Genomic DNA, 26,626 nt, shown 5'->3' on the forward strand with positions numbered 1-26,626 from the left:
TGCACACACACACACACACACACACACACACACACACGAATACTATTCAGCCACACAAAAGAAGAAAAGCTCGCTGTCTGTATCAACATGGAACTTGAGGGCACTACCCTAAGTGAAATAAGTCAGTCAGATAAAGACAAATACCGTATGATCTCATTTATATGTGGAATCTAAAAAAGAAAAAATTAAACTGATAAAAAATTGAGAACAAATTCATAGTTACCAAGAATGGGGGGTGGCGGGGCGGGTGGGGAGTGAGCCAACGGGAGGAGAGGACTGAAAAGTACAAACTCCCAGCTGTAAGATGAAGAAGTCGTGGGGATGTAATGTGCAAACAGCATGGAGACTACAGTCAGTAATACTGCGTTGTACATTTGAAAGTTGCTAAGAGTGAACCTTAAAAATTTTCAAGACAAGATGGGGCGCCTGGGTGGCTTAGTCGGTTAAGCGTCCAACTTTCGGTTGGGTCATGATCTCGCGGTTCGTGGGTTCGAGCCCCGCGTCGGGCTCTGTGCTGACAGCTCAGAACCTGGAGCCTGTCTTCAGATTCTGTGTCTCCCTCTCTCTCTGACCCTCCCCTGCTTATGCTGTCTCTATCTCAGAAAAAAATAAAAACATTAAAAAAAAATTTTTATACATTTATTTCTGAGAGAAAAAGAGAGAGACAGAGTGCGCACATGAGTAGGTGAGGGGCAGAGAATGAGTGGGACAGAGGATCCAAACTGGGCTCCATACAGACAGCAGACAGCCCAATGCAGGGCTCGAACTCACAAACTGTGAGATCATGACCCAAGCTGAAGTCAGATGCTTAACTGAATCATCCAGGCACCTCTTTTTTTTTTGTTGTCTCTGTTGCTTTTTCTTTCTTTTGTTTTTAAAGAAGTTTATGTGTCTCTGTGAAATTCTAATAGTGTAATAGGTTAAGAGTTCTTGCATTTTTGAGAGTTATATATATATATACACACACACACACACACACAATTTTCAATACATCAAAACTTCTCTGTGAAATTTAAACTGCTACAAAGAAAATTTAAGAGTGAAAGGAAACCATATTCACACACACTGTAGAAGAGTCATATGACTATACACCTTTGGGTAAAAAAGCCATTATGGCTGCATTTAAGAGTTAACCTTTAGTTAAAGTTTGGGTTAAGCTCTGATTTTTCACTTGTGAACTATTTCAATAATAGGGACTTCATCTACTTAGGAACTTACACTAGGTATCTCAGTATGTATCATAGTCACTGAATCCTTCTAATTCAACTTTATATTCGTTATGTGGTTGCCATGCCCTTTGGGATCTCTCAGCAATCTCTGCTCCTCCTTATTCTCAGGTAATCCTACCTCTTAGATTAAGCCATCTTCCACATTGACTGCCATGTTATTTTTTATAAAACCATACCTAATCATGTTATAATCCTGTTTTGGCATCTTCAAAGTCAAATGTCTACAGACACCCCCTATCATCTTGCCATTGACTTAAAACTAAAGCCCTTCATAGCTTAATTTCCTAACGCCCCAAGCACATCTCTCACAATTTCTGAACCAATACTCTAAAGCCCTGCTTGCTTCCTGGTTGCCCTTAGAATCTGCCATGTACTTGCAAGCTTCCTATACTCATTCAGTTCTCTCTGTCTGCAGTCTCTAACCACTCCCAAAACTGAATTTATCATTCAAAATCCAGCTTAAACTTCTAAGGGTTCTCCCCAAACATGCCTCATTCCCACAGAAATTAATCACCTCGTCCATGCTCCCAAACACTGAGCTTCCATCAATAGATTAGTAATTACTACAATACAAACACATTCGTACACACAGGTATCTTTGCCAATCTAAATCGTGACAGTATCTTATATCCATCTCTATAAGCTCAGCATAATGGTGGGTACAAAAGAGATATTCAATAAATGACACCAAGCAAAGAAATAGACGATCACCTTGTGTTGCCACTCAGTAGCTTCCTCTTCCTTTTTCTTCTTGGCTTCTTCTAAAAGTGCAATCTTGGCAGTGAATTCGGCAAGTTCTGCTGCCTAAAATAAACGATGCAATTACCAATACTAGTATTTTCAAAAGTTTCTATTTTGTCAACAAACAAAGCTTTCATGTACATGTTTCAACTGTTTTACATGTTTCTCTGATAGTCTTTCATTTAAAAAAAAAAAGGAAATGTTTACATCATAAATATCTTACCTATACTATAATGAACTAATAAGGAGACAAAGTAAAAATGGTTTTATTATAGGCAAGTAGGTGTTCCTGTTTCAGCAGCAGGAACTTAGAATGTGCAATTCTGGAGCTATTTTTAAACTTTGATCAATACAGTATTTGCTAAAGCCTACAAAGAAAAAAATTAAATAACGCTTTTTAGTTTAAAGAGCATGTTGTCAAATAATCTTATCAGATTCCCCAACAATCCTATGCGGTGACATAACTCCTGTTTTCAAAGGGCAGGATGTGAAGGAGGCTTAGAAAGACTCAAGGACACAGAGCAAGTCAATGTCTGAACCACTATTTAATTCTAGGATCTTTTAAATGTCATGCCTACGTAGCATGTGCATGTCCACTAAACAAACACAAAGACCCCAATGAAGTACGGCCCGTGGTTATAAGAGGAATCAGAACACATGGTCAATTTATCTAAAGGAAAACACACCAGTGGTTTAGGGAAAGTTTAAGTAAATCAGAAATCTTTTGTTAGCAACAGGCTCCATTTATCTTTTATGGTCTCAGTTTTAGGGTTTTTTTTTTTTTTTTTTAATAAAGGCAGAAATAAAATGTATAGGTTTATTTCCAAATTTTGCTATTGGATGCTATTTGTATCTTTGGTGTGCTTTGCAGAATATCTAATATACTTAGTTTTACAAGGTTTGCTCCATGCTTTTGTCTAAACTGTCCCTTTTCTCTGACAAAGAGCTAAGGTTCCTGACCAGTTGCTCCTGATTCTTCATCTGGTCAGCAGCTTGTTTCGCTATAGCGGACTTGGCCTCTTCAGCGGCTTGGCGCTCCTTTTCAAGCCTTTCTGCTTCTTCCTTTGCTCGCTTTCGTTCCTGGTCCAGTTCTAGAGCTTTTCGAGTCTGTTCTTCTAGTTCTGTCAAATATATGTACCAAACAATGGTTAATTCCAATTATTCACATTATCAAAAGAAGCTGAAATGATAGCAAAGACTCTAATCTATACAGTTTCTGAAATTTAGCATATCTGGAAATGAACATACATACTTTGACTTTAACTTGGCAAAAGCCTAATAATTTTTTAAGTACTACACAATTAAAAAACTTAATTTTTTAAATTAAGAAGAAGAAATGAAAGAAATGAAAATTTTTGTAATTCAAGTTATGTCATAAAGCTAGAAGCACATCTTTATTTTTAAAAAACAAGTATCTCCAAAGTTTTAACCTAAACACTTTGACATCTATTTTAAAACTCTATAAAATACACTTCCAAACTTATATAACTTTCTGCTTATCTAAGTATCAGATGCATAGGGGCACATGTACCCCAATGTTCACTGCAGCACTCTCAACAATAGCCAAATCATGGAAAGAGCCTAAATGTCCATCAACTGACGAACGGATCAAGAAGCTGTGGTTTATCTATACCATGGAATACTCCATGGCAGTGAGAAAGAATGAAATCTGGCCATGTGTAGCAACATGGGTGGACCTTGAGGGTGTTATGCTGAGCGAAATAAGTCAGGCAGAGAAGGACAGATACCATATGTTTTCACTCATATGTGGAACAAGAGAAACTTAACAGAGGACCATGGGGAAGGGGGAGGGGAAAAATAGTTAAGGAGAAGGAGGGAGGGAAACCATAAGAGACTCTTAAATACTTGAGAACAAACTGAGGGCTGATGGGGGTGGGGGAAGGGAAAGAGGGGTGATGGGCATGGAGGAGGGCACTTGTTGGGATGAACACTGGGTGTTACATGGAAACCAACTTGACAATAAACTAAAAGAAAGAAACAAAAATAAACTAAGTATCAAATAAGTAAACCCAAGACTTAAAACAGTAATTACTGATTCAAAATAGGAATTCTGATGTGAATTATATTAATTATTAAACATTTTGAGTAATTAGTACATATCCATTATTTGGGCATGAAGACAAAATAGTATTTGGAGATAAATGACATTAATTTTAATCTTTAAGTGTACAGATCATAAAGTTAATTCTCTTTTATTGGCTGTGTTGAATGAGAAAGGAGACACTACCAGCACAAATCCAAAAAATTTTAGTAAGTTTAAAAGTACTAATTTTAAGTATTATTCTGATAACTCTTGTTTAATAACAAGGACATTTGTGACAGAAGACAACAGAATGCCACCTATTAAGAGAGCACAATGTCCTACAAAGAATGAGTCTCCCTTTCTGTATATTCTAGAAAGGAAGAAAAACTAAAAATCTAGGTCATGAGTTTTGAAAGCTAACTGTTACATACACACTTCTTGCCCTTACCGTTGTTAACTTTTTTGGTCTTGATCAGAATTAATTTAGGTAACTATAGTTAAGACTTGAGAAGTTTTGAGAGGCCTAAGAAGAAAAATAACTGATCAAAGTTTAAAATCTTAACAAAATTACGTAAAAATTGTAAGCGGATATTATAAAGATACAATGTATACAACACTGGGTGTTACCACAACTAAATTCTAGGATTATTCATTTTAGAATCTGCCTTTTACAACTGGGACATCAAGCTAACCTATCAAACTTTTCTTAAGATCATTCTTTCCATCTAGTTGACTGATATATAAATAAAGCCCACAAAACTCGCAGCTTTTTCATCTAGGCAAGCAAACAAATAACTAAAGAAAAATTCCTTCTGTACTATGAAAGAACAATTAAGTTTGGATTAAAAGTAGAGTTGAATTTCAAAATAAATATTTCCCAATATTATTTTCTTATCAGTTTTTTGCAATAAAGATTTTGAAGAATGGTAGACAAGACAATGGTTGTTTTGTGATCTATTAAGAATTATACAAAAGTGTAAATTATTTTAAATGTTGAAAATAAGTAGAAAGCTTCAAGTATAGTTTCTTCTAGAAAGGGAGGGGTTTTTAAAAATTAATTTACTTTTGATTTTAGAAAGGGTGAGAGCAAGAACAAGGAGGAAGGGTAGAGGGCAGGAGGGAGAGAGAATCTACAGCAGGCTTGATGCTCAGCTCGGAGTCCAACACGGGGCTCTCTATGCCATGACCCTGGGATCATGACCTAAGCCGAAATCAGGAGTCCGACACTTAACCAAAAGAGGCCCCCTGGCACCCCTATAAAGAAAGGTTTTGAAATGCCTTCTCTCCTCCCCAGTTAAATGGGTTAGAACAGAGATTGGAAACTATGGCCCACTAAACCAATTTCTAATTTTTATACAGTCTGACTGGAACCCATACCAGTGAGGCTACACAACACCCTCACATTTACATACAGTGCGTGAGTGTTCTCATTCCGCAACAGCAGGGCTGACGGTTGCAAAGAGACTGTGTGACTTGCAAAGCCTGACATATTACTCTCTGGCCCTTTATAGAAAAGATTACAAACCCACAAATTAGAGTATTTCTATGAAACAGATGTGCCTCCAAAACTGTGGATCCCATTAGGACACCTGTAGAGAAAGATTAGCTCAGAAAGGAAAACAGTATCAATATTTTGCCTCTCTGGTTCATAAAAATCTAAAGCCTACAATTTTGAGGTCTGGCATGTGGGAAGAGGGTATCAAAGAACTTGGCTTCTTTTAGAACATCAGGGGCGCCTGGGTGGCTCAGTTAGTTAAATGCCCGACTCTCGGTTTCAGCTCAGGTTATGATGTCGTGGTTTTGGGGAGTTCAAGCTCTGCATCAGGCTCTGTGCTGATAGCACGGAGGCTGCTTAGGATTCTCCCTCTCCCGCTCTCTCTCTTCGCCCCTCCCCTGCTTATATGGTCTGTCTCTCTCAAAAATAAAAAATTAATTAATTAATTTTTAAGAAAGATAAACTTTTTCAGGATTAAAGGCTATAAGAATATGCCACTGCTCTTATTAATAGTATTGTATTGGCGTAGATGGTTATGTGTTTGGGAGTGGATAAAAGAAGTAAAGAAAGCCTCTCTTTCTCAGTCAGGCTTGAACACAAGCATTACTTGATTCTGACAGGTCTAAGATTTTGCAAGCCAAATGATCTCTTATGTTACCCTGAGGGTAAAGTGTGGAAACTATATAATTGAGAAAGAATTAGTAAAAAATACATTAATGAACTAAATATCCCAAAAGGATTATTTTTTCCAGTCTAAAGGAATAGTTTATTAAGCATTATATTTTCCCCTAGTAAAAGAATACTGTTGTTAAAAAAAAAAAAAGCAAAGGTAGTTCTACAGTCATTAATTCTTAGAAATCATAGAATTAAGAATGTGGTTACAAATTACTCACTAAAACAACAACTTTAAAATGTCTGTACTTCATCTAAGCAATGGCCTATTACACCACCATTTAAAAAAAAATCTCTTTGAGTGCATATGTAATATTCAAGAGTATATTAATTGAGGGGCACCTAGGTGGCTCAGTCTGTTAAGCATCTGACTTTGGCTCAGGTCATGATCTCACGGCTCATGAGTTCAAGCCTCACATCAGGCTCTGCGCTGACGGTTCTGAACCTGGATTCTGCTTGGGATTCTGTGTCTCCCTCTCTCTCTGCCCCTCCCCCACTCATGCTCTGTCTCTCTCAAATATTGAAAAAATATAAATAAAAGTTTATTAATTAAAAACAGCAAGCTGCACAAAGACATGTGCAGTATTCTACATTTTATGTAAGAAAGAAGAGGAAAGAAGAATATAATTTTGAGTGTGCATTTGCTTATTCTGTATAGAAAAACAACAAAGGGCATTAATACCCCCCAATGGAGTAGAACACAGGTGGAGCAGAATGCAGTGGCCTGCAGCCTGCAATAGGCTCAGAAGACACAGACTTGGGCTTTGGGGTCACCAAGACATCCAAGGCTTGAGAAGCCAAGAAGACTGAATAGAAAAGTGAGCTCCAAAATCTGCATGCCACTGGGGCACCTGAATGGCTCAGTCGATTAAGTGCCCTGCTCTTGACTTCAGCTCAGGTCATGATCTCAGAATATGTGGGTTCAAGTCCCGCATCCGGCTCTGTGCTGGCAGTGGGTGTCCTGCTTGGAATCTCTGCACCCCCTCTCTTTACCCCTCCCCTACTCGCACACTCTGTCTTAAAAATAAGTAAATAGGGGCGCCTGGGTGGCTTAGTCGGTTGAGCGTCCGACTTTCGCTTAGGTCATGATCTCGCGGTTCGTGGGTTCGAGCCCCGCGTCGGGCTCTGTGCTGACTGCCAGCTCAGAGCCTGGAGCCTGTTTCAGTCTGTGACTCCCTCTCTCTGACCCTCCCCTGCTCACGCTGTCTCTCTCTCTCTCTCTCCTAGAAATAAATTAAAAAAAAAAAGTAAATAAACTTAAAAAAAAAAACCTCATGTTTTTTCCCCTCAAGATGTTTGCCAAGTCCTAAAAAGTACACATATGGGGTGAAAAACAAGGAAAAGAAGTAAAAAAACAGCTATAATAGCCTAAAAAGTAGAACAAAAAGAACAATACTCTCTTACAGCCAGGAGTCAAGGCCGGCATTCAGGGCCCTCTAATATAGAAGGGCCCTCAAAAATAAAGTCTTTTGGGGCGCCTGGGTGGCTTAGTCGGTTAAGCGTCCGACTTTCGCTTAGGTCATGATCTCGCGGTTCGTGGGTTCGAGCCCCACGTCGGGCTCTGTGCTGACTGCCAGCTCAGAGCCTGGAGCCTGTTTCAGAGTCTGTGACTCCCTCTCTCTCTGACCCTCCCCTGCTCACGCTCTCTCTCTCTCTGCTAGAAATAAATAAAACATTTTAAAAAAAATTAAAAAAAAAAAAAAAGTCTTTCAGAAGACTACAAACTAGCAGTGAAGGCAAAAAAGGCCTTAACAAGGCCTGAAACCCAGCTCAACTCCACCAAGGTAATGTGCACATATCGTGCTTGGCAAAAGAGAATCAAATCCTCTCTCAAGGAAAATAACATCATCCTAAGCCTCCCTAACGTTTCATACACAATGTTGGGCGTGGCACCAAAATTACCAAGCACACGAGGAAGCTGGGACCAAAGATCCCCTCCAACGCCCCTAAAACCCCAAAAAACAAAACAAGACTACTGTATAGGCTCAAAGATTCTCCAGATACTGGAGTCAGCAAAGATGCTGGTGGAAGTACGGTAATTACTGCTTCCTGAGGAGAGCGGAAGCAGCCGTCTAGCACGTGGAAAGATGCCGAGCCTGAAGGAGCACGGGCAATGCCGCTGAAGCAGGGCTTTGGGGACCTTACCGACCCTCTGCAGAGATGCCCAAGGTCAAGGTCCCTTCTAAAATTAGGCAAGCTTGTTATCAATATCAATCTTCTTTATGATTATCAACATATTAGCCTTTGCTATCTTCTAGAAGCTTCATTCTCCCTTCAACATTTAGGTCCAAAGTCTGTAGCCCCTCCATGGAGAAAAAGATGCTAAAATTCAGGAGGTCTTTGACAGAGACCCAGATATACTACTAATTCTACTTCAGCAAAACCCTGAGCCACCAGAATCACACACTCAGTGCCATCCCCCCAAAAGATCAAGGATTTGTAACTGCCGAAGCGCCATTAAAGCTACAGAAGAGCATGTGAAGCTCTCCTGTGGCTGAGAATAAAGGTTAAGGAAAGAAAATCTGAAAAGCCTATACTTGTAGGCGCTGGGGAACCCAAGGAAAAGCTAGAAATAAATGCCAACTTGGAAGATAAATCAGAGTTAGGGAGCCACCGTTAATCACACCCTCAAACCACAGAATTCTGCAGCAAAGACCTCCCAATAGCTAATCATCTTCTTCCCTTGGACTATCCATTTCCAGAACTTCCCTTCCAGTAGCTCTCTATTTAGAAGAGGGTTATGAATAACTAGAATAGGAAGCTATAGAAGATGGGAGAAAAGGAAAAGTACAATTAATACAACACACGGAGAGAAAACTACCAACCCGGGAAGGATCCAGGTGGCTCCTCTCCCACCACCAGCACCGCATGAGAAGAGGGCCTGCACTGCCGACTCATGCCGAGCAGTCCAGTCGTGGCAGAGAAAGGACTCTGCTGGACCTGTAGTTTGTCCTGTTATAAACTAAATGGCTCCCTATGGTAACTTGTTTCCAAATAATTATTTTCCTTTTCTCAACTTCAGGATGATTTATAAAAGTATGCAATGTATAACAATTCATGTCATTAACAATTAACAATGTCATAAAAGATCAGGTAAAATCTAAGTAATCTGGAAGCCCAGGAGTTGCTCTGGTCTTTGAAACGTGCTTCCTGCTGTACTGGAGCACGTACTTGGTTATACACCTACTACTCATTTCTGAGACATGTCAGTTCCAAGTTTTTCTAGATACAACTGGTAACTGAACACTGCGGCACTGGCAATAGAGAAATAGGTTAAGTGGAACAGAACGGTCCAGAAGCAGACTCATACATATACAGTCTTCTGGATTTGTGCCAAAGGTGATAGCTACAGTTCAATGGGGAAAGGAATCTTTTTAACAAATGGGTCCAGGTCAACTGGAAATACTTTTGGGAAAAAATAAACCTTGACTCCTACAAAAATTGGTTACATGTCTATGGATTGTGAACCTAAAGGTGAAAAGTAAAGCAGTATCTAGAAGGTAGTAAAAAATAATGCATTCACAACTGTAAGGAAAAGAGTGATAAACAGAACTTAAAATAAGGAACTTCTCTTCAATACAAGGCACTATTAAGAGAGAATGAAAGGTAAACCATGGAGAGATTTTTCTTTTAAAAATATATAAAGAGAACTATAGATCAAGAAGAAAAAAAAGTTAATTAGGCAAAAGGCATGAAAAAACACTTTATAGATAGCTATAAACCTTTGCAAAAATGCTCAAAATCAAATGATCAGTCATCAAGAAAATGCCCTGTACTCACTGCTCACCATCATGACTAAACAAAGAACAAAAAAACAAACACTGATAATAACAAGTCATTAAAGTAATGAAGACATAGAGCAAATGAACTTCCATTCACTACTGTAGGAATGAACACTGACACAATCACTTTGGGAAATGGTGGCAGGATCTATGATAAACTGTGGTGTGATCCAGCAGTTCTACCCCAGGTGTCTATACCTCCTTCAAATTAATACCTAAGTGCTATGTTTAAGAATGTTCATAACAGCTTAATTTCATAACAGCCCCAAACTGGAAAAGTCTCAAATGTCTCTTACCACCAGTAGAATGGATAAACTATATATATGCAACAGAATATTACACAGCCACATAAAAGAATAAACTACAGCTAAAGGCATAAGATTTGAGCAAAAAGGAGCCAACTACATGAATTTATATGTAGTTCAAAAACAGGCAAGACTATTCTTAGGCATAACACCAAAAGCACAAGCAAAAAAGGAAAAATAAATAAGCAGTACTCCATCCAAATTTAAAATCACTGGGCTTCAAAGAACACCATCATCGAAGTGAAGATAACCCACAGGAGAAAAAATGTGCAAATCCTGTATCTGGTAGGTCATAAGGTATCTGTACTGAGCTACATAAAACACTCTAATACCTCAACAACAAAAAGACAATGCCATTGAAAAATGGGAAATTTTAAAAATATATTTTTCCAAAGAAGATATACAAACGACCAAAAATCTCTATAGAAAGATGCTTAACATCATTAGCCATTTGGAAAATGCAAATCAAAACCGGAAGAGCGCTTCACATGCAGAAGGATGACCATAATCCAAAAGACTAACAGGAGCAAGTGTTGGTGAGAATGTGGATCACATAAATCACATGCTGCTAGTGGGAATGCAACAGGTGTTACTTGCTTTACACACCAGATCGGCAGTTCATCAGAAAGTTCAAAGTGAGCTTACCTATGACCCATTAATCTACTCCCAGGTTTACACTCAAAAGAAAACATCCAAATACACAATAACCAGTAAACAGACGTTCATAGCAACATATTCACAACAGCCAAATAGTGGAAACAACCCAAATGTTCACCAACTAATGATAAGTAAGACGCAGGCTATGCATACAGTGATTATTCAGCTGGAAAAAGGAATGAGTGCCTGATACAAGCTATGACACGGGTGAACCTCACAAACAAGATGCCCCATGAGACAGCTACCAAAGACCACATTCCGCACTTTTCCATTCACATGAAATGACCAGAATACATGGGTCTACAGAGTGAGAGAGGAGATTAGTAGTTACCTGTCCTGGGGGAGGGAGGGCTGGGGAAAGAAATCTGGCAGACTGCTAATGGGTTTGGGGTTTCTTTTTGGGGTGATGAAACTTTTGGAATTGTAGGGGTCAGCTGCACAGCTCTAAATACACTAAAAAACATTAAACTATATACTTTAAATCATTAATTTTGTGGTACTGTACATCATATCTCAACAAAGCTGTTAAAAATTTAAAAGACTAGGGGCGCCTGGGTGGCTCAGTTGGTTAATAGTCCAACTCCTGATTTTGGTTCAGGTCATGATCTCACAGTTGTGAGACTGAGCCCTGCATGGGGCTCCATGCTGGGCCTGGAGCCAACTTAAGATTCTCTCTCTCCCTCTCCCTTTGCCCCTCCCCCATTGGCCTGCACACCCACGTGCATGCTCTCTCTCAAAAAAGTAAGACTTAACTCTTATGAAGATATATATCAGAGTCATATTTGGGGTGGAAAAACGACTGGGAAGGGACAGAAGGCAAGTTCCCTGAGTGGAGGTAATGTTCTATACTTTGTTCTGGGTAGCCACAGGAATAAATTCACTTAGTAAAAATTCATTAAGCCTTGTATCTAAGAGATGAGAACATTACTATATGTATGTTACAATTAAAATTTAAAAATATTTTCCAATAGAGTCTTATAAACTAAATTAGGGATTATTTACTTCTATTCTAGAAATTAAAAACCTAAGGAAATTGAGAGGTTAAAATGATTTTCTAAAGGTCATATTCTAAGTTAATGACAGAATTAAAGGTTGACTCCTGTTTGTAAACAATGTATATACATAACAGTCAACCCCCCCCAACTCCAAACAGCTACTTTTATCACACTATCATGTTTACTTCCTCCTGAACATTAAAAACATAAAATGATCTTCATTATGTTATTTTATTACTGTCTTTCCTCAATAAAACATAAGTTCCATGAAAGCAGGGATCTTATCTGTTCAGTACTCTATCCCCAATACCTACAATAGTGCCTAGTACACACTAAGTGCTTCAGTGTGCCTAGTGCACACTAAGTATTCAGAATGAAATCACTCTACTTTTTTCTTGTGGTTTGTCTTTTCAAAGTAGGATTTCACTTTGATATTTGCTGGAACAGTAACTGAATGCAAATCTGGCTCTATTATATCTCAAATACAGTCACTAATATATCTTCAGAGATGGTTGAAAAAGTGATAAAGAGGGGTACTTGAGTAGCTTAGTTGGTTAAGCGTCTCACTCTTGGTTTCAGTTCAGGTCATGATGTCATAGTTTTATGAGATCCATGTCCAGCTCTGTGCTAAAAGTGCAGAGCCTGCTTGGGATTCTCTCTCTCTCTCTGCCCCTGCTCCACTCACACTGTCTCTCAAAATAAATAAACTTAAAAAAAAATAATTTAACAGCGATGAATTGCGGAAACGTAAATGGTAGAATGGTTCTGTACAAGATTTATGACTCATTTCAAATAACAATGACTGTAATAAAAAGTTTTTTTTAAATACAACAACAATAACAAAGTATAGAAAAAGTTTCTTCTCCAACAAAAAATTTTAGGCTTATCTACTAAATGCTATTACTTAGATATGGCCAGAGTTACTGTATTTGAGTGAGAGTTTAGCATAAATTACAAGACAATCATGTAGATTTTAGGACAGCCTGGGAAAGCTTTATTATTAGGAAAAACCAAAACCAAGAAACAATCACACATCCTTTGCCATAAGATGACTGATCGGAAACTGTCTTGACAGGGATACTCTACATTCTTTCTTAGGTTCTATCTTCCTTAGATTCTTTAGCGCTTCTGGACTTGAGTAGTTTTCTGTGTGTAAATCATTAACATTTTTATTATGCAACCTAAATAAATGAAATTGAAAGATTTAATAGCTATTCTCTCAGAAAAAGATATATGTAAATTAAAAAGAGCTATCAATCTTTTTAAAAAAAAAAATCACACCAGTATCATAGATTTAAGTTTTTTTTTTTTTTTTTTTTTAAACACACATTCCATTTGACAGCATTCTTCCTCTACAAGTACTGCTTCTAGTCTTCCACGGCACCTGGCACACATGGCCTCACTTTACTTGTATTTTTAAGACTGTATCTTATTTTTGCCAACCACACACACATGGCCCCACGCGCACTAGCTCTCTGTATTCCCAGAAGGCAGCACAAAGTAGGTACTTCATAAATGTCCACTTTAATCAACAAAAAAGTCACCTGGAGTGGTATAAACAGTGGTATAGACAGTTGGAATTAAGAAAACAGGTTCTACTCTTGCGTTGTGGCCTGCAAACAAGTGTATTTAATTTAATCTTTGTACTAAGGCATTTTCTAGTGCTTAGAAGTGAGGTTTCTAATGAGTCAGAATAAAGTCCAGGATTTTTCTATTTCCTCTCTTACAATTATTATTTCCAATCCTCTTGGAATCAGAATGATCAACCAGTTTGTGGGTTTACAGCAGTCTCTGGGGCTTCGTCCTGTAGTTCCCCACTTGCAAATTCTCCAGACCTTCCCCCACATGGGATGTAAGGAATGACAGTAACCTTCAATAAGGTTATTATTCTATTTAGAAAGATAGAACTAAAAGCTCATTCTACCAGTTGTCAGAAAAGTAGGTATTAATTCCAGTTAATAGTATATATTTCATATGTTTATAACCCTCACCAAATCCCACCGCTTATGAAGAAAAACATCTTATTTTGCTCAATACCTTTATTATTCTGTTCTTCCTACTATTTGTTGTTTGAAAATAGCTTATCCTAGAGTTATGGAATATAAACCACTCTCTAAATCCAATTTTTTTTTCTATACACTGTAGCATTTTGGTTACATCCTGCATAGGAAGTAGTTCATCCCAAGGTGTTACCAAAAACAAACACTTCTATGTGTTGTGTATTTAATATACTAAGATGAAATTTAGAGATGGATTTCCAAAGGAGTTTATTACAGTCAGAATAGCTTAAAATGCCTTAAGTTACTTAGCTGCCTTAAAATACTGAAATATCCATAAACCATCAAATAAAATGACTTCAGTTTAAATGCTAGCAAGTGTTTGTTTACAGAACGCTGAACAGTAAGTGGAAAAAATTAATATATACACTTATTTACAACATATAATAAGGGTACACATGAAAACAGCTCCGTGTTTAAGTGAATAAAAGAGAAAGAACACAGGAACATTCTATGTGCCTCAGTTAAACATGTCTAGGATGTGATTCCTATATGTATTAATCTGACAACTAAGTGGAATTATCCTACAAGACAAATAAGATTTAACAGAGTGAGGCACTACTACATCTGACAAAAGAATCCAAAGTCAAACAGAAGCTCCTACCTTTCTGGGCCTTCAGTGTCTGTTCTTCGATTTGTCGCAGACGCTCCATTAGTTCCTCCTTTTCACGTTCTATCCTCTCTTTTTCCTTTTCTGCTATCTCCCTTTTCTTCTTCTCATTCTCTAATTGTGCCCTTCGGAGGAATTAGAATTGCTTTGTTACAAATTAATACATAGAAATATTTACGTGAAACCCAAGTAATGTGAGTCAACCAGGAAAAAACTATACATATTTTAAGAGTCTTCATTATATTCAGCTGGGCTCAAAAAACCATCCAGGTGAAAACACAGGACTGCCCTGTTACATGCGCGCGCACATACACACACACACACACACGGCATTACAAGGCATTCTTTTTGTGAGGTCACAGAAAACGTAGTATAGGGCTGCTTAAAAAGATATTAACAATTTAACTATTGTGGAAAGATTTTCAAAGGACAAATTTACAGAAGTATTAAGAAAGTAAAACTGTCAAACACATCCCTGTATACAAACCATGTTTCTACTGTAGACTTGAATGGGGGGGGACATTAGGAGAATTATCACTTGCATATTTGGTGAATTCTGACGATAAATTACAGGTCAGGTCAGCACAAAAGGAGTTAACTGCACACTTTCATTGAGAGAAATAAGAAAGGCTTAAAAGGGAGTATACAAGGTTATTTTACATTAAACAGTGTAAGAAAAATAACCTGGGAGCACAAGAATTTTCAATGCTTTTTTAAAAATTTATTTCTGAGAAAAAGAGAGAGAGAGCGAGCGAGCGAGCAGGGGAGGGTCAGAGAGAGAGGGAGACACAGAATCTGAAGCAGGCTCCAGGCTCCGAGCTGGCAGCACAGAACAGCACAGCCCTGCATCCCGGTTCAGTGTGGACCCTGCTTAGGATCTTCTCCCTCCCTCCCCCCGCCCATCTGTCCCCTTCCAAGCCAGCACTCACTAAAATTTTTTAAAAATTATGATTTCATCCCTGATTCTTATCTGAGTACAGTTAAATTTCCAAAAAAACCATCACTGCCATCTGGTGTCAGTTTTGAATTTTAGGTACAACATCTCAATTTCCAATCTCTGATAAAGTCAGCAAAGTTTTATTATCAAAGCTTTTTTCCCTTACTCTGTAAACCTAAACTTAAAAATTCCTACAGCTCCTAGCTATTTATCTGCCCCACCACAGGAAGAGGCTCCAGCTATGGGCAAACAGGTAGAGTTATAACAAGTCAGCAAGAAGTAAGACAGACAGCTAATGGTGACCTGGTACACCAGGCCAAAACCTCAAGTTCAAGGGTGCCCCCCTCTAACTCTAAGCCTAATTCTAACTGTCAAGCCTTAGTAAAGTTCCATTTTCCCATAAAACCTCTTGTGATTAAGTGCCACAAATGTAAGTTCTTATTCAGAGTTTAGGTTTGGAAACACTAATTTGACAAAGTTGTTCTAGTTTAAGAGCGTAAATAACATTAATAAACTCTCAATTCTCTGTACTAACATGGAGAAAGTCAAATATTTTAGAATACCTTACTTTTTTAAAGATTATCAGATGAACCCAATTACATTTTCCTTAAGTAAAGGTTAAAAGCTAATTTATATTCAGCTTCAATCAAGATTATGCATTAATAATATTAAGCATTATACTACTTACTAAGCACCAAGTATTTGACTAAATGTCTGTATACCACTGTCATTGTTTCTCACAAAAATTGCGCATCCTTAAAGCTGGGTCACAGTGACACAGGCAGCCAGCCATGACACCGAATACCGCACAGCTAAGCTACAGCTGGTATGTGAGTATCTGACTCTAAATTGTCTCCACTTAAAAAAAAATGTTTATTTACTTATTTGGAGGGGCAGAGAGAGAGGAAGACAGAGATTCCCAAGCAGGCTCCAGGTCATCCATGCTGAGCTGGACATGGAGCTTGATCCCACTAACCATGAGATCATGACCTGAGCCAAAATCAAGAGTCAGATGTTTAACCGAATGAGCTATCCAGGTGCCCTTAAAATGTCTCCATTTTTAAATTTGGTAATGATTTTAGCCATACAAAAAACTGTTCAGAAATTGGAGTGAATTACCATTCAATTTGGATGTAGAGAACTTAGAGTACAGATTACAGAGCCCCATAACCCACAGTATAGAACTTCATTTTCGCTGCCAGAAATCCAGTTGTGGGAGTTCAGGTGAGAGAATATGGCCACGGAGACCACAGTACTGAAGGGAAAGGGGCTGCCCTCGCTGCCCCTTCCCAACTCCAGCTCTAGCCTGAGACTCCAGAAGCACAGGCAGCATGTGCTGCGCACCTCCCGCCCCGTGCCCTCCCCGGCCCGGTATCTGCTCACTAATCTGCCAGTGAGCCTGACCTGAACTGTTTCCATATGTGCAGTTGTCTCTTCCTCTTTCTGATCTGGAAAGCAGAGACCAGAGGAAGCCTCGGCATGCCATTTCTGAAAGACCTGCCGGATCCCTGTGTGCTAGACTAATATAAAACCTCCTCCAGGCATTCAAATGAGTTAACCAGTGACTGAATTCCTATAGGGTACGAGGCAGTCAGTAAATGTTTTTTAATGAAAGGTAGTAAAATTTATCTAAGACAGAAACCATGGCATGGTTCCTGTGTGAGAAAAGAAACTTCAAGTTTTCCACTTTCATCTGGGCTTTAGAGTAACTCAAATACAGCAACATCACCAAATGGTATTTATTAATCATACTACGCATCCTAGAAGCCATCCAGCACTCTTCTCTATGTGAGAGAAATAAAGGATCAATGGACCTAAATATATCTGAGAATGTAAATAGTATATCAACGTTACAGAGAAGCAGAACAGAGGACATTTTATGGAGTAATGGGTATGAGGTATGATTTTTTTTTTTAACTCATGACAGGAGATCTTAGACATAGACCAGGAAGGGAAGGGGAGTGAGAAATAAAGAGAAGGTAGAGGTAAGGGTGGAAATGGGTAGAAGGAAGGAAGGAAGGAAAGAAGGGGAAAAAAACCCTGTCTTTGTGAGAGAAATGGAAAGGCTAAGATGAGTATGAATATATAGAAAGTAAAACCCAATAAAGAACTACTTTAGGGGCACCTGGGTGGCTAAGTCGATTAAGCGTCCGACTTTGGCTCAGGTCATGATCTCACAGTGCGTGGGTTCGAGCCCCACGTCGGGCTCTGTGCTGACAGCTCAGAGCCTGGAGCCTGCTTCAGATTCTGTGTCTCCCTCTCTCTCTGACACTCCCCTGCTCTTGCTATCTCTCTCTCTCTCTCAGAAATAAATAAAACATTAAAAAAAACTAAAAAAAAAAAAAGAACTACTTTAAAAAGCATGTTAAGACTAGAACCACAGTGTGATCCTAAGCCGCATGAGAGCAGTGAAAAATGATAGAGCACAGTCAATCCAACCGAGTATCTTTAATGACGGGTCAAGAATTACTGGCAAGGGGCATGCCTCTATAGAAGATGTCTGGCGATGCAGTAGACTTGTCTAAGGCAGACAACCTGAGGAGAGCTATCTAAATTACATGGAACATTTAAGAAAAAAACAAAACAAAACATCATTAAACACAAACACTAAATGATAAGTAGTAAAATTTTATCTAGCAGAGGACCTACTTAATTCTTATATTCAAATCACATTATTTCCAATACATTTGAAATCTGTAAGTTACTAGTGTTATTCTGTATAGTGACTTTTCATCTGAGTTCAATGGTGTCACTGACAGGGCTTTAAGGCACAATTTTAGCAATTCTTACCCTGAAAAATTTAGAAATACAACTCCAAGTGAAACAAACATGAAAAATTCCAAACTACTATGGTACCCAAACTAGTGTTAGAGAAAATCAAGTATGTTTAAAAAAAAAAAAAAAAAAAAAATCCCATCTGTGAAATTATGGGAAGCTACCTCCTCAGAAATATCTGACAAATATTTCTCACTCGAAAAGTATACACACTCATTTCAAAAGAGGATAACAAGAATACTCATTCAATTTTAATACAACGGAAACAATGCAAAAATGTAAGCTCAGAGAATGTTAAAGAAACTGAGCGTTCTTAAATTTTAGCTCATGAATCGCAGGTTTAAACTCCATACCTTTCCAACTGCTTCTGATGTTTCTCCTCCCTTGCCTGAGCCTTCATCTGCTGCACTTCAATAGTATCAGGCTTCCTTCTTCGCATGTAGAGTTCGTGGTTTCCCATACATAAAGCCAAAATCCGCTTATTGATTCTCAGACGAGGTGCATAAAAAACAAAATCCTAAACATAAAGTTTCTAAATTTAAAATCTTCCTGAGGATAGTGTCTCTCACAATCATCTGCACTAAATTTTAATATGTGGTATGAATTCTAATGTCATGTTATCCACAGTTTAGAAATCATAAAATGTCCTACTTCCTAGTGAGTATGCCATATTTGCACCGAATGGTGAAGGCTCCCAGCTGCTTCTTAGGGATGAGGACTGTTAACAAACGTCACCTACCTTATAGATGAAACTCAGTTAAAATAAAACTCTAATATTTATGTTATAAAAAAGACTAACACCTTGTATTTTTAATAGCATTCATTATTTTATCACTAGGAAAGTTCAACTATGGAAAGAAAATGTTTCTCAGGAGCAAGTCAATAAATGATGAACAATGCCACTCTTCAAATGATACTGCAGCAAAGGGGCAGAAATGAATCAAGAGTTAATACAGAAAACATATAAAAGAATTTTACTTACGGGTGCCTTTTTGTCGATTGGCTTTATAACAAATTTTTTGTCATTAAACGAAATATTTCTGATTTCACTCCAGGGAAAACCAATTTTAGGTGTTAACCTTAAAAAATGAGAGCATTCCTTTACTTAAAAGCAGGAAACAAAAGACACAACTCATAACATTTTGGGGCCCATTTAGCTGAATGGCCAGGCTGAAGAGTGCCAGACTCTCAAATGCATTACAGGACTCATACTACTGACATTATCTCCGAAGGGGAAATGTGACCAATTAAGGATTGAAGGATTTTATAATGCATCATGAGCCTCCAAAGTGTCACACTTATTTTCTTAAAATGACCTAGAAAACACTAACAAGCCAGAGTGCAGAACTGAACTTGCTGGGGCTCTGTAGTAGCTGATTTAGATTCAAGCTACTAAAACTATTAAATATATTTATGAAGAGGGAGGAAAAAAAGAAATCTTCATAGCCTTTCATGTGATTATAGACATGTTACTAAATATAAAAAAATTTTTATTTCCTTCCTGTTTACTTTTAAAATGAGTATTTGTGAAAACATTAAAAACACTAATTTCCAGTATCTTTAAATTTTTTTAAGTTTATTTATTTTGAGAGAGAGAGAGAGAGAGAGAGAGAGAGAGAGAAAGCACGAGCAGTGGAGAGGCAGAGAGGGAGAGAGACAGAATTCCAAGCAGGCTCTGCACTGTCAGCACAGAGCCCAATGCAGGGCTTGAACTCACAAACTGTGAGATCATGACCTGAGCCCAAACTAAGATCCAGACGCTTAACTGACTGAGCCACCCCGGTGTCCCTAATTTTTTTAATGATTTTTCAGAGAATGCGAGACAAAGCATGAGTGGGGAGGGACACACGGGACACACACGCGCACACACACAATCTCAGAGCAGGCTCCAGGATCCGAGCTATCAGCACAAAGCCCAAGTGGGGCTTGAACTCAGAAACGCTAAGATCATGAACTTGAGCCAAAGTCGGATGCTTAACTGACTGAGCCACCCAGTAGTCCTTACTTTCAGTACCTTTAAAGGGATTAACTTTATGGTATGTGAATTCTATCTCCGCAGAAAAACACGTTAGACATTCACATACACCAATGTTCGGATAAGTGGCAGGGCTGGAATTCCAGCTTAAAAAAATTGTTTTAATGTTTTATTTATTTTTGAGACAGAAAGAAACAGAGCATTAGAGGGGGAGGGGCAGAGAGACAGAGAGACACAGAATCAGAAGCAGGCTCCAGGCTCCAAACTCATAGCACAGAGCCTGACGCGGGGCTCGAACCCACGAATATGAGATCATGACCTGGGCCGAAGTTAGAGGCCCAAACGACTGAGCCACCCAGGCACCCCTGGAATTCCTAAAACTATGCACCACTTAACCCCATTTTACCACGCCACACACACAGATTTAGGGAACAGATTGGAACAACAATTTTGTTTCTGCTTTTCACATATTTTACTGTTTCAGACTACCCATCAAATTCGTCACTGTTTTCTAGTAACAAGTGTGCAAAATGATTATGATATCCATGCTGGCCAAAAGATATCTTTTTAGTCAGTATTCTGAGAATAGAGCATGAATTTCTACCTATCGATAGTTCTTTTAATTCTTAAGAAGATTGCGAACTACAGCACAGCACATAATTTTTTTTACAGAAGACCTCCTTTACCAGTATCCGTGCTTTATACTGCCCTCCAACGGCCATTCAAATGTCAAAGCTACCTGCTTTTAAAAAGAAGGGTGCTGGAAGACAGCTATTGTTTTTTTTAACGTTTATTATTTATTTTTGAGAGAGAGGACAGAGCACGAGTGGGGGAGGGGCAGAGAGAGAGGGAGTGAGAGAATCCGAAGCAGGCTCTAGGCTCTGAGCTGTCAGCACAGAACACGGCCCAGGGCTCGAATACATGAACAGTGAGCTCATGACCTGAGCTGAAATCAGATGTTTAATTGACTGAGCCATCCAGGCGCCACAAGGAACACAGTAATTTTTAAGGTAATGCTGTACTACATTTACACATTGCTTTGAACTATTCTAAAGCAATTTCCTCATGCAATTCTCACAATAATCTTTGACGTCAGACTGGCAGTTACAAGAATTTCAGAGAGTTAGTAACTTGACCAGGGTCACAAAGGCAATTAAAAGCAGAACTGTTAAAAGAACCTAACAAGCTTTTAAAGTCCTCTATTTTGATTTTTAAAAAAATCTTAGAAATACAATAGATTTTAGTTATTTAAAAAAAAATGAACCAGTATAGAGAAGACCAAATTCTCCTTTGTCCATAATCTCAAATCTTAGTTCCTCCCATTCTGAGCTAACCCCCTCTTTCATATTCCCCATTTTTATCTGTAACCTTATCTATAATGGATACTTTAGTAGAAACTAATTCAATGATTTTTAAAAGAAAGAAAAGGGGAAAAAATCTGGTCCACAGGATTGGTCTGTAAATCCATTTTGCTTTTCAAAATTTTCAAAATATTCTCTTCTGAATGATATAGCCTTTTAACTTGCCTGGTAATATAAATAAAAAATACATATCAGAGTAAAATTATAAAATGCTCTCTTTTAGACTTATTGTTAGAAATGTGTACATTATTAGATATTGGTAATAATGAAACTAGAATTCTAGAACCAACCCAGAATAAAGAGAAATGCCTTAGGAAAAGACATTATTGGCACAGACTTAAAAGCTTATGTGGTACAGCAAATAAATTAAAGAAAATATAAAGCAACTGTAGCTATCATTCCTAAAGATATTATGAGTCTGATGTATTTTATATTAATATAAAAATTAATGCCTGGTCAATTTCAAAATAAAATTACACTATCCATTATGCTTACTTAATACAGTGATACTCTACTAATATCCAAAAACATTCAAAACAATTCCTATAAATGTCTTTAAAAAGATGTTACAGAATACAATAAATCATGCATCTATTAATTTCATTCTCATTGCTCTTGATTTCCTATATATGTGAATTTCAATTTCAATCTATATGCCAAGCATAATATTTAAGAAATTATTCTTCACCTATAAAGGGTGAAGATTTAATTTAATTAATTTACGGGACAGAACTCACAAGAGAGCAAATAAAAGTGAATCACTCCATCTGATAAGTACACTGACAAGCAGAACTCTGAAGATATAAGATGTTGCAAAAATGGAAATATGATATCCAAAAGTCTATGTGTCATTAACTAATCATTTAAGCAGAAAAAAAAAAAAGCAGTAAGAGTAATCAAGTCAAAAAGGAACTTTTACAGAGTATGAAATTAAAGCCATACAGATCACTGATTAATGACTAGTTCACTATGCAGCTAATTTACTCACTTGTCATCATGCTCATAAATATTCAGACCCAGAGCATCAACACCTAGCCACAATTCAGTTCCCTTTTTATTTTTTATTTCAAAATAGTTGACTCCATACATTTCTAGATCTTGTGCAATCTTCAGGTATTCCATCATAGAATCTTCCCTGTTAAAATAAATAAAATTTATTGTAATACGCTTAAATAAAGGTAATACCAAACAAATTACAAAAATACTTCGGATTAAAATGTAGTGCTTTATACTTATTCATATAAGTTGAATGATCTTTGGTGGATAATCTGATGTATTAATAAATGTTATGAAATAAAAATACATTGAGGAAAAACACTAATAGCCACCCAATTACCTGAGCATTCCTCTGTGTTCTTCATGCCAGTTCTGTATTCTCTCTTCCCACTGTTCTTTTGTCAGCTTGTGTTGCTCCAAAACACTGTAAGAGGGAAAAAAAATCTATGAGAATGCCTCTATGGTTCAAAATCAACACTCCTTTAAAAGTCTAGACTCGGGGCACCTGTGTGGCTCCGTAAGCATCCGGCTTTGGCTCGGGTCATGATCTCGCATTCCATAGGTTCGAGCCCCCCACTGGGCTCTGTGTTGACAGCTCAGAGCCTGTAGCCTGCTTCAGGTTCTATGTTTCCCTCTCTCTCTTCCCCTCCCCGACTCCCGCTCTATCCCTCTCTATTTCTCGAAAATAAATAAACGTTAAAAAAATTTTTTTTTAAAAATCGACCCATTCAATACCTTAACTGTGATGGCAGCTGTCATAAAAACTCATATTCATGATCAAATTGCACAGAGTACACACACACACCCGCGCATGCGCGCGCACCTGACTGCATGTGAAACTGATGAAATCTGAATCAGGTTGGTAGACTGTATCAGTATCTTGGTTGATAGGGTACTCAACATGAAAGATGTTACCAAAACGCTGCAAAACGCTGGGAGAAGGATACATGGAATCCCTCTATTTTTTATAACTGCATGTGAATCTGGAATTATATTAACAAAAACATTTCTAGAATCCTGAAATTATTTTAAAAAACAGATACACACATAGTTTATGGGAACTGAAATGTTTCCAATGAATACAGTATTGGACAAAAGAGAAAAAAAAAGGAAAATGACTTTCTCATTACTAACAGAAAAATAAGAGAATGGAGTGAAAATCAGAATTCTTAAATTCTTCATATATTCATTTTTCTTGGTGCTAAATTTCATTTTGTTATTTTCTATAGATAATGCTTTACATAAAATTATACATGTGAAAAGTTATACTTTTTACCATTCCATGCTCTCCAAATAACTTTATCAGTTTCTTTTCAAACCTTCCAGTGTTCCTTATGTAAATGTAAGCAAACATATTTTCTACTACTAATATTTTAACACCAAATCAGCAATTTCAACATGCATATAATTTATCTACTCTACACACTACAGATTATTTATTTCTATTCTCTTTGGGTCATATAATGATAATTATACATCTTTCTTTATTGGTGAATCCTCAGATCCTACTTTACTAATAGCAAAAGCTGTGGTGTTAAAATATTATCATTTAACTGTATAAAAAAGTTCTGGGAAACCCAGGAATGTCTGGCAGTGTAAGGAACCTCAGAATGCCATCATCCTTTGCACAAGTTACTATTTAGAGCGGATTCCCTAATGAGGTCTCAAACAAACCATTATGTTCTTACAATGCACTGCTCCTTTCTCTGTGTATCCTCTTTCAAGCTCTTGGCTTTTTGAGAGAGGAGTTTTGTCTTCCCCCTTAGAGCATTTAAGTTTCTACATAGTTCTGTGTTTATACTTTCTTTTGCTGCCTTGCCTCCTCTGCTCACCAAGAGGAATGCAATCAGCCTTGAGGGCATCATCAGTGCAGCCAAGTGCTAGGATGGTGATATTAAGTATATCTGAAGGTATGGGTTAAATTGGATGCCATTAAGATTTATGTTCTAGCTTTTTATAAACCCTACCTTTCAACTATCATTTGTTTGCATTTTGCATAATAAACCTGTACTATTAATCTGTATAAGTTATCTGCAGGTATTCAAAACTTCCTGCCCTCTCTTTCTTCTGTCCAGAGAGAGAAAGGAGTCCATCTTCATGGCTAATCTGTCTGACTTGGATTTAAATCTGTCTATCTGGGTTTGTAAAGGACTTCTCTCTTCACTGCCTCGGGATCTATACTTCCTCATTTATGACAGGGGACATATTTATTGTCCCCTGCACGTATGTGTGTACGCACACACACGCACATGACATATAGTGATTTGGCAAAGGATCACCACAACCATATTCCTCACCACTATATGCCCAGTACCAGTACTGAAGAGGTACTCAAAACTGTATAGAAAATAAAGGAATTACAACAAATCAGTTCTTTTCCATCTTTTAAAGAACAGGTCTATAAACTCTTGCTTCCATGGTTATTTTTTTTTTCGTTTTTTTTTTTTTCCATAGACCAACTTCTTTTAAGAACTATCCATATTCACTATCTTTCATTTGCATCTGGCATCCACTGCCCCTAGTGCCCCACAGTCCAGCTGCGACCACAACAACATGCTGAAGCTGCTTCCACTAAGGTCACTCCCAATGTCCTTATTGCTAAACCCAATAGACACCTGAGTTGTCCTATTATACTCGATCTGTTTGTACTATATGACTGCTAACCAGTCCTTCCTTAAAGCTTCCTTATACCTTGGCTTCCATAATTAACATTCCTCTGCTATTATTATTCTGTACTCCCTGGACATATTCTCTCAACTATGCTTTAAAGGAGCCTCTTCCCCTGTACTTAAAAATTAAGTTCTAACAAGATCTGTCTTAGGCCTGTTGCTCGTTTTAGATGTACTGTTAAGTTCATCTCCTTCATTCCCATGGGATAATTATCTATTTGCTGACTATTACTAAAACCCTATCAGACTGTGTTCACATTACTCTCCAATATCCAGATCCACACCTAGAAATGAATACTAACTAACTCCCATGGTTATACTGGTTATGTTTCAAACTCAGCAGATTCAAAACTGAAATATTCCTCAAAAACATACTGCTTCTCCCCATACCTTGGCAAAACGGTATTACTAACTACCCAGATGCCTGAACCAGAAAACTGGCACATAAAAGTTACGTATATCTAGTTCTTTTCAAAGGAGAGAGATACTATCTGGTGGATGTGACCATCCGCATCAAGAGAAAGCTAAACTGTACTGTGGGAGAACAGACTGCTTATCCAGGTTTTTCTATACAAGAACTAAAAGCATCCATCAAAGTCATCAAATTGTGTTTGATTTAGGATGACCAAAAAACCTGATTACTAATTCCCCCACTTAGGTACTTAGTGAGAAAAAGTGTGCTATACCATACACAGAATTAAGTTCATTACTATAAAGGTATTTTCTCCATTCTAAATATAAAAACTAGTATTCTGATTTTATTTTTTTAAAGGAAACTATTTGTTTGTTTGTTTACTTATTTATTTAGTGTGGGAGCACAAGTGAGTCAGGGGCAGAGAGAGAGAGAATCCCAGGAAGGGGGTTAGGGGGTGAGAGAGAGAGAAGCGGGGTTCACCCGAGGCAGGGCTCATGTTTTACCCAAAGTGGGGCTCGTGTTCACCCAAAGTGAGGCTCAAGCTCACCCAACATGGGACTTGAACTCAAGAAACATGAGATAATGACATGAGCGGAAGTCAGATGTTTAATGACTGAGCCACCCAGGTACCCAGTATTCTGACTTTATGAGTAAGACTCTTTTAAGCTCAGATAGCTTGAAATAGTCCTCCAAACATTACCAACCTCAAGAACACCTGACTGTCTCTAACTTCAAAATTGTGGACCAAATCTTGAAGGGTATGTGCTATTATCTTTTTAAATACAGTTGGCTACAGCACACATGCATTTAAAATAAAAAAAAATTAAATTGTGCTTGAATGTGATTCCCGTGTTTAAAATATTATAAAAAATCATATGACTACTAAATGGAAGTCAATTGCATCATCTTGT

The 26,626-nt window shown here is 37.8% G+C and overlaps 1 protein-coding gene across 1 annotated transcript in view; it reads right to left on the bottom strand.

The window, feature by feature from the left end:
- RDX (radixin) overlaps window positions 1–26,626 on the bottom strand; it is an 87,276-nt gene that overhangs the window by 32,121 nt on the left and 28,529 nt on the right. Inside the window, exons 7-13 of the mRNA XM_077772702.1 lie at window positions 22,972–23,055; window positions 22,624–22,770; window positions 19,282–19,378; window positions 18,653–18,816; window positions 14,582–14,712; window positions 2,931–3,091; window positions 1,941–2,033 (exon numbers count right to left, since the gene is read on the bottom strand). Of these exons, the coding sequence (XP_077628828.1) occupies window positions 1,941–2,033; window positions 2,931–3,091; window positions 14,582–14,712; window positions 18,653–18,816; window positions 19,282–19,378; window positions 22,624–22,770; window positions 22,972–23,055 (877 nt within the window). The remainder of the gene's footprint in view (window positions 1–1,940; window positions 2,034–2,930; window positions 3,092–14,581; window positions 14,713–18,652; window positions 18,817–19,281; window positions 19,379–22,623; window positions 22,771–22,971; window positions 23,056–26,626) is intronic.

Source organism: Crocuta crocuta, unplaced genomic scaffold (assembly GCF_008692635.1).
Source record: "Crocuta crocuta isolate KB4526 unplaced genomic scaffold, BGI_CrCroc_1.0 scaffold854, whole genome shotgun sequence".
Classification (NCBI taxonomy): Eukaryota; Metazoa; Chordata; class Mammalia; order Carnivora; family Hyaenidae; genus Crocuta; species Crocuta crocuta.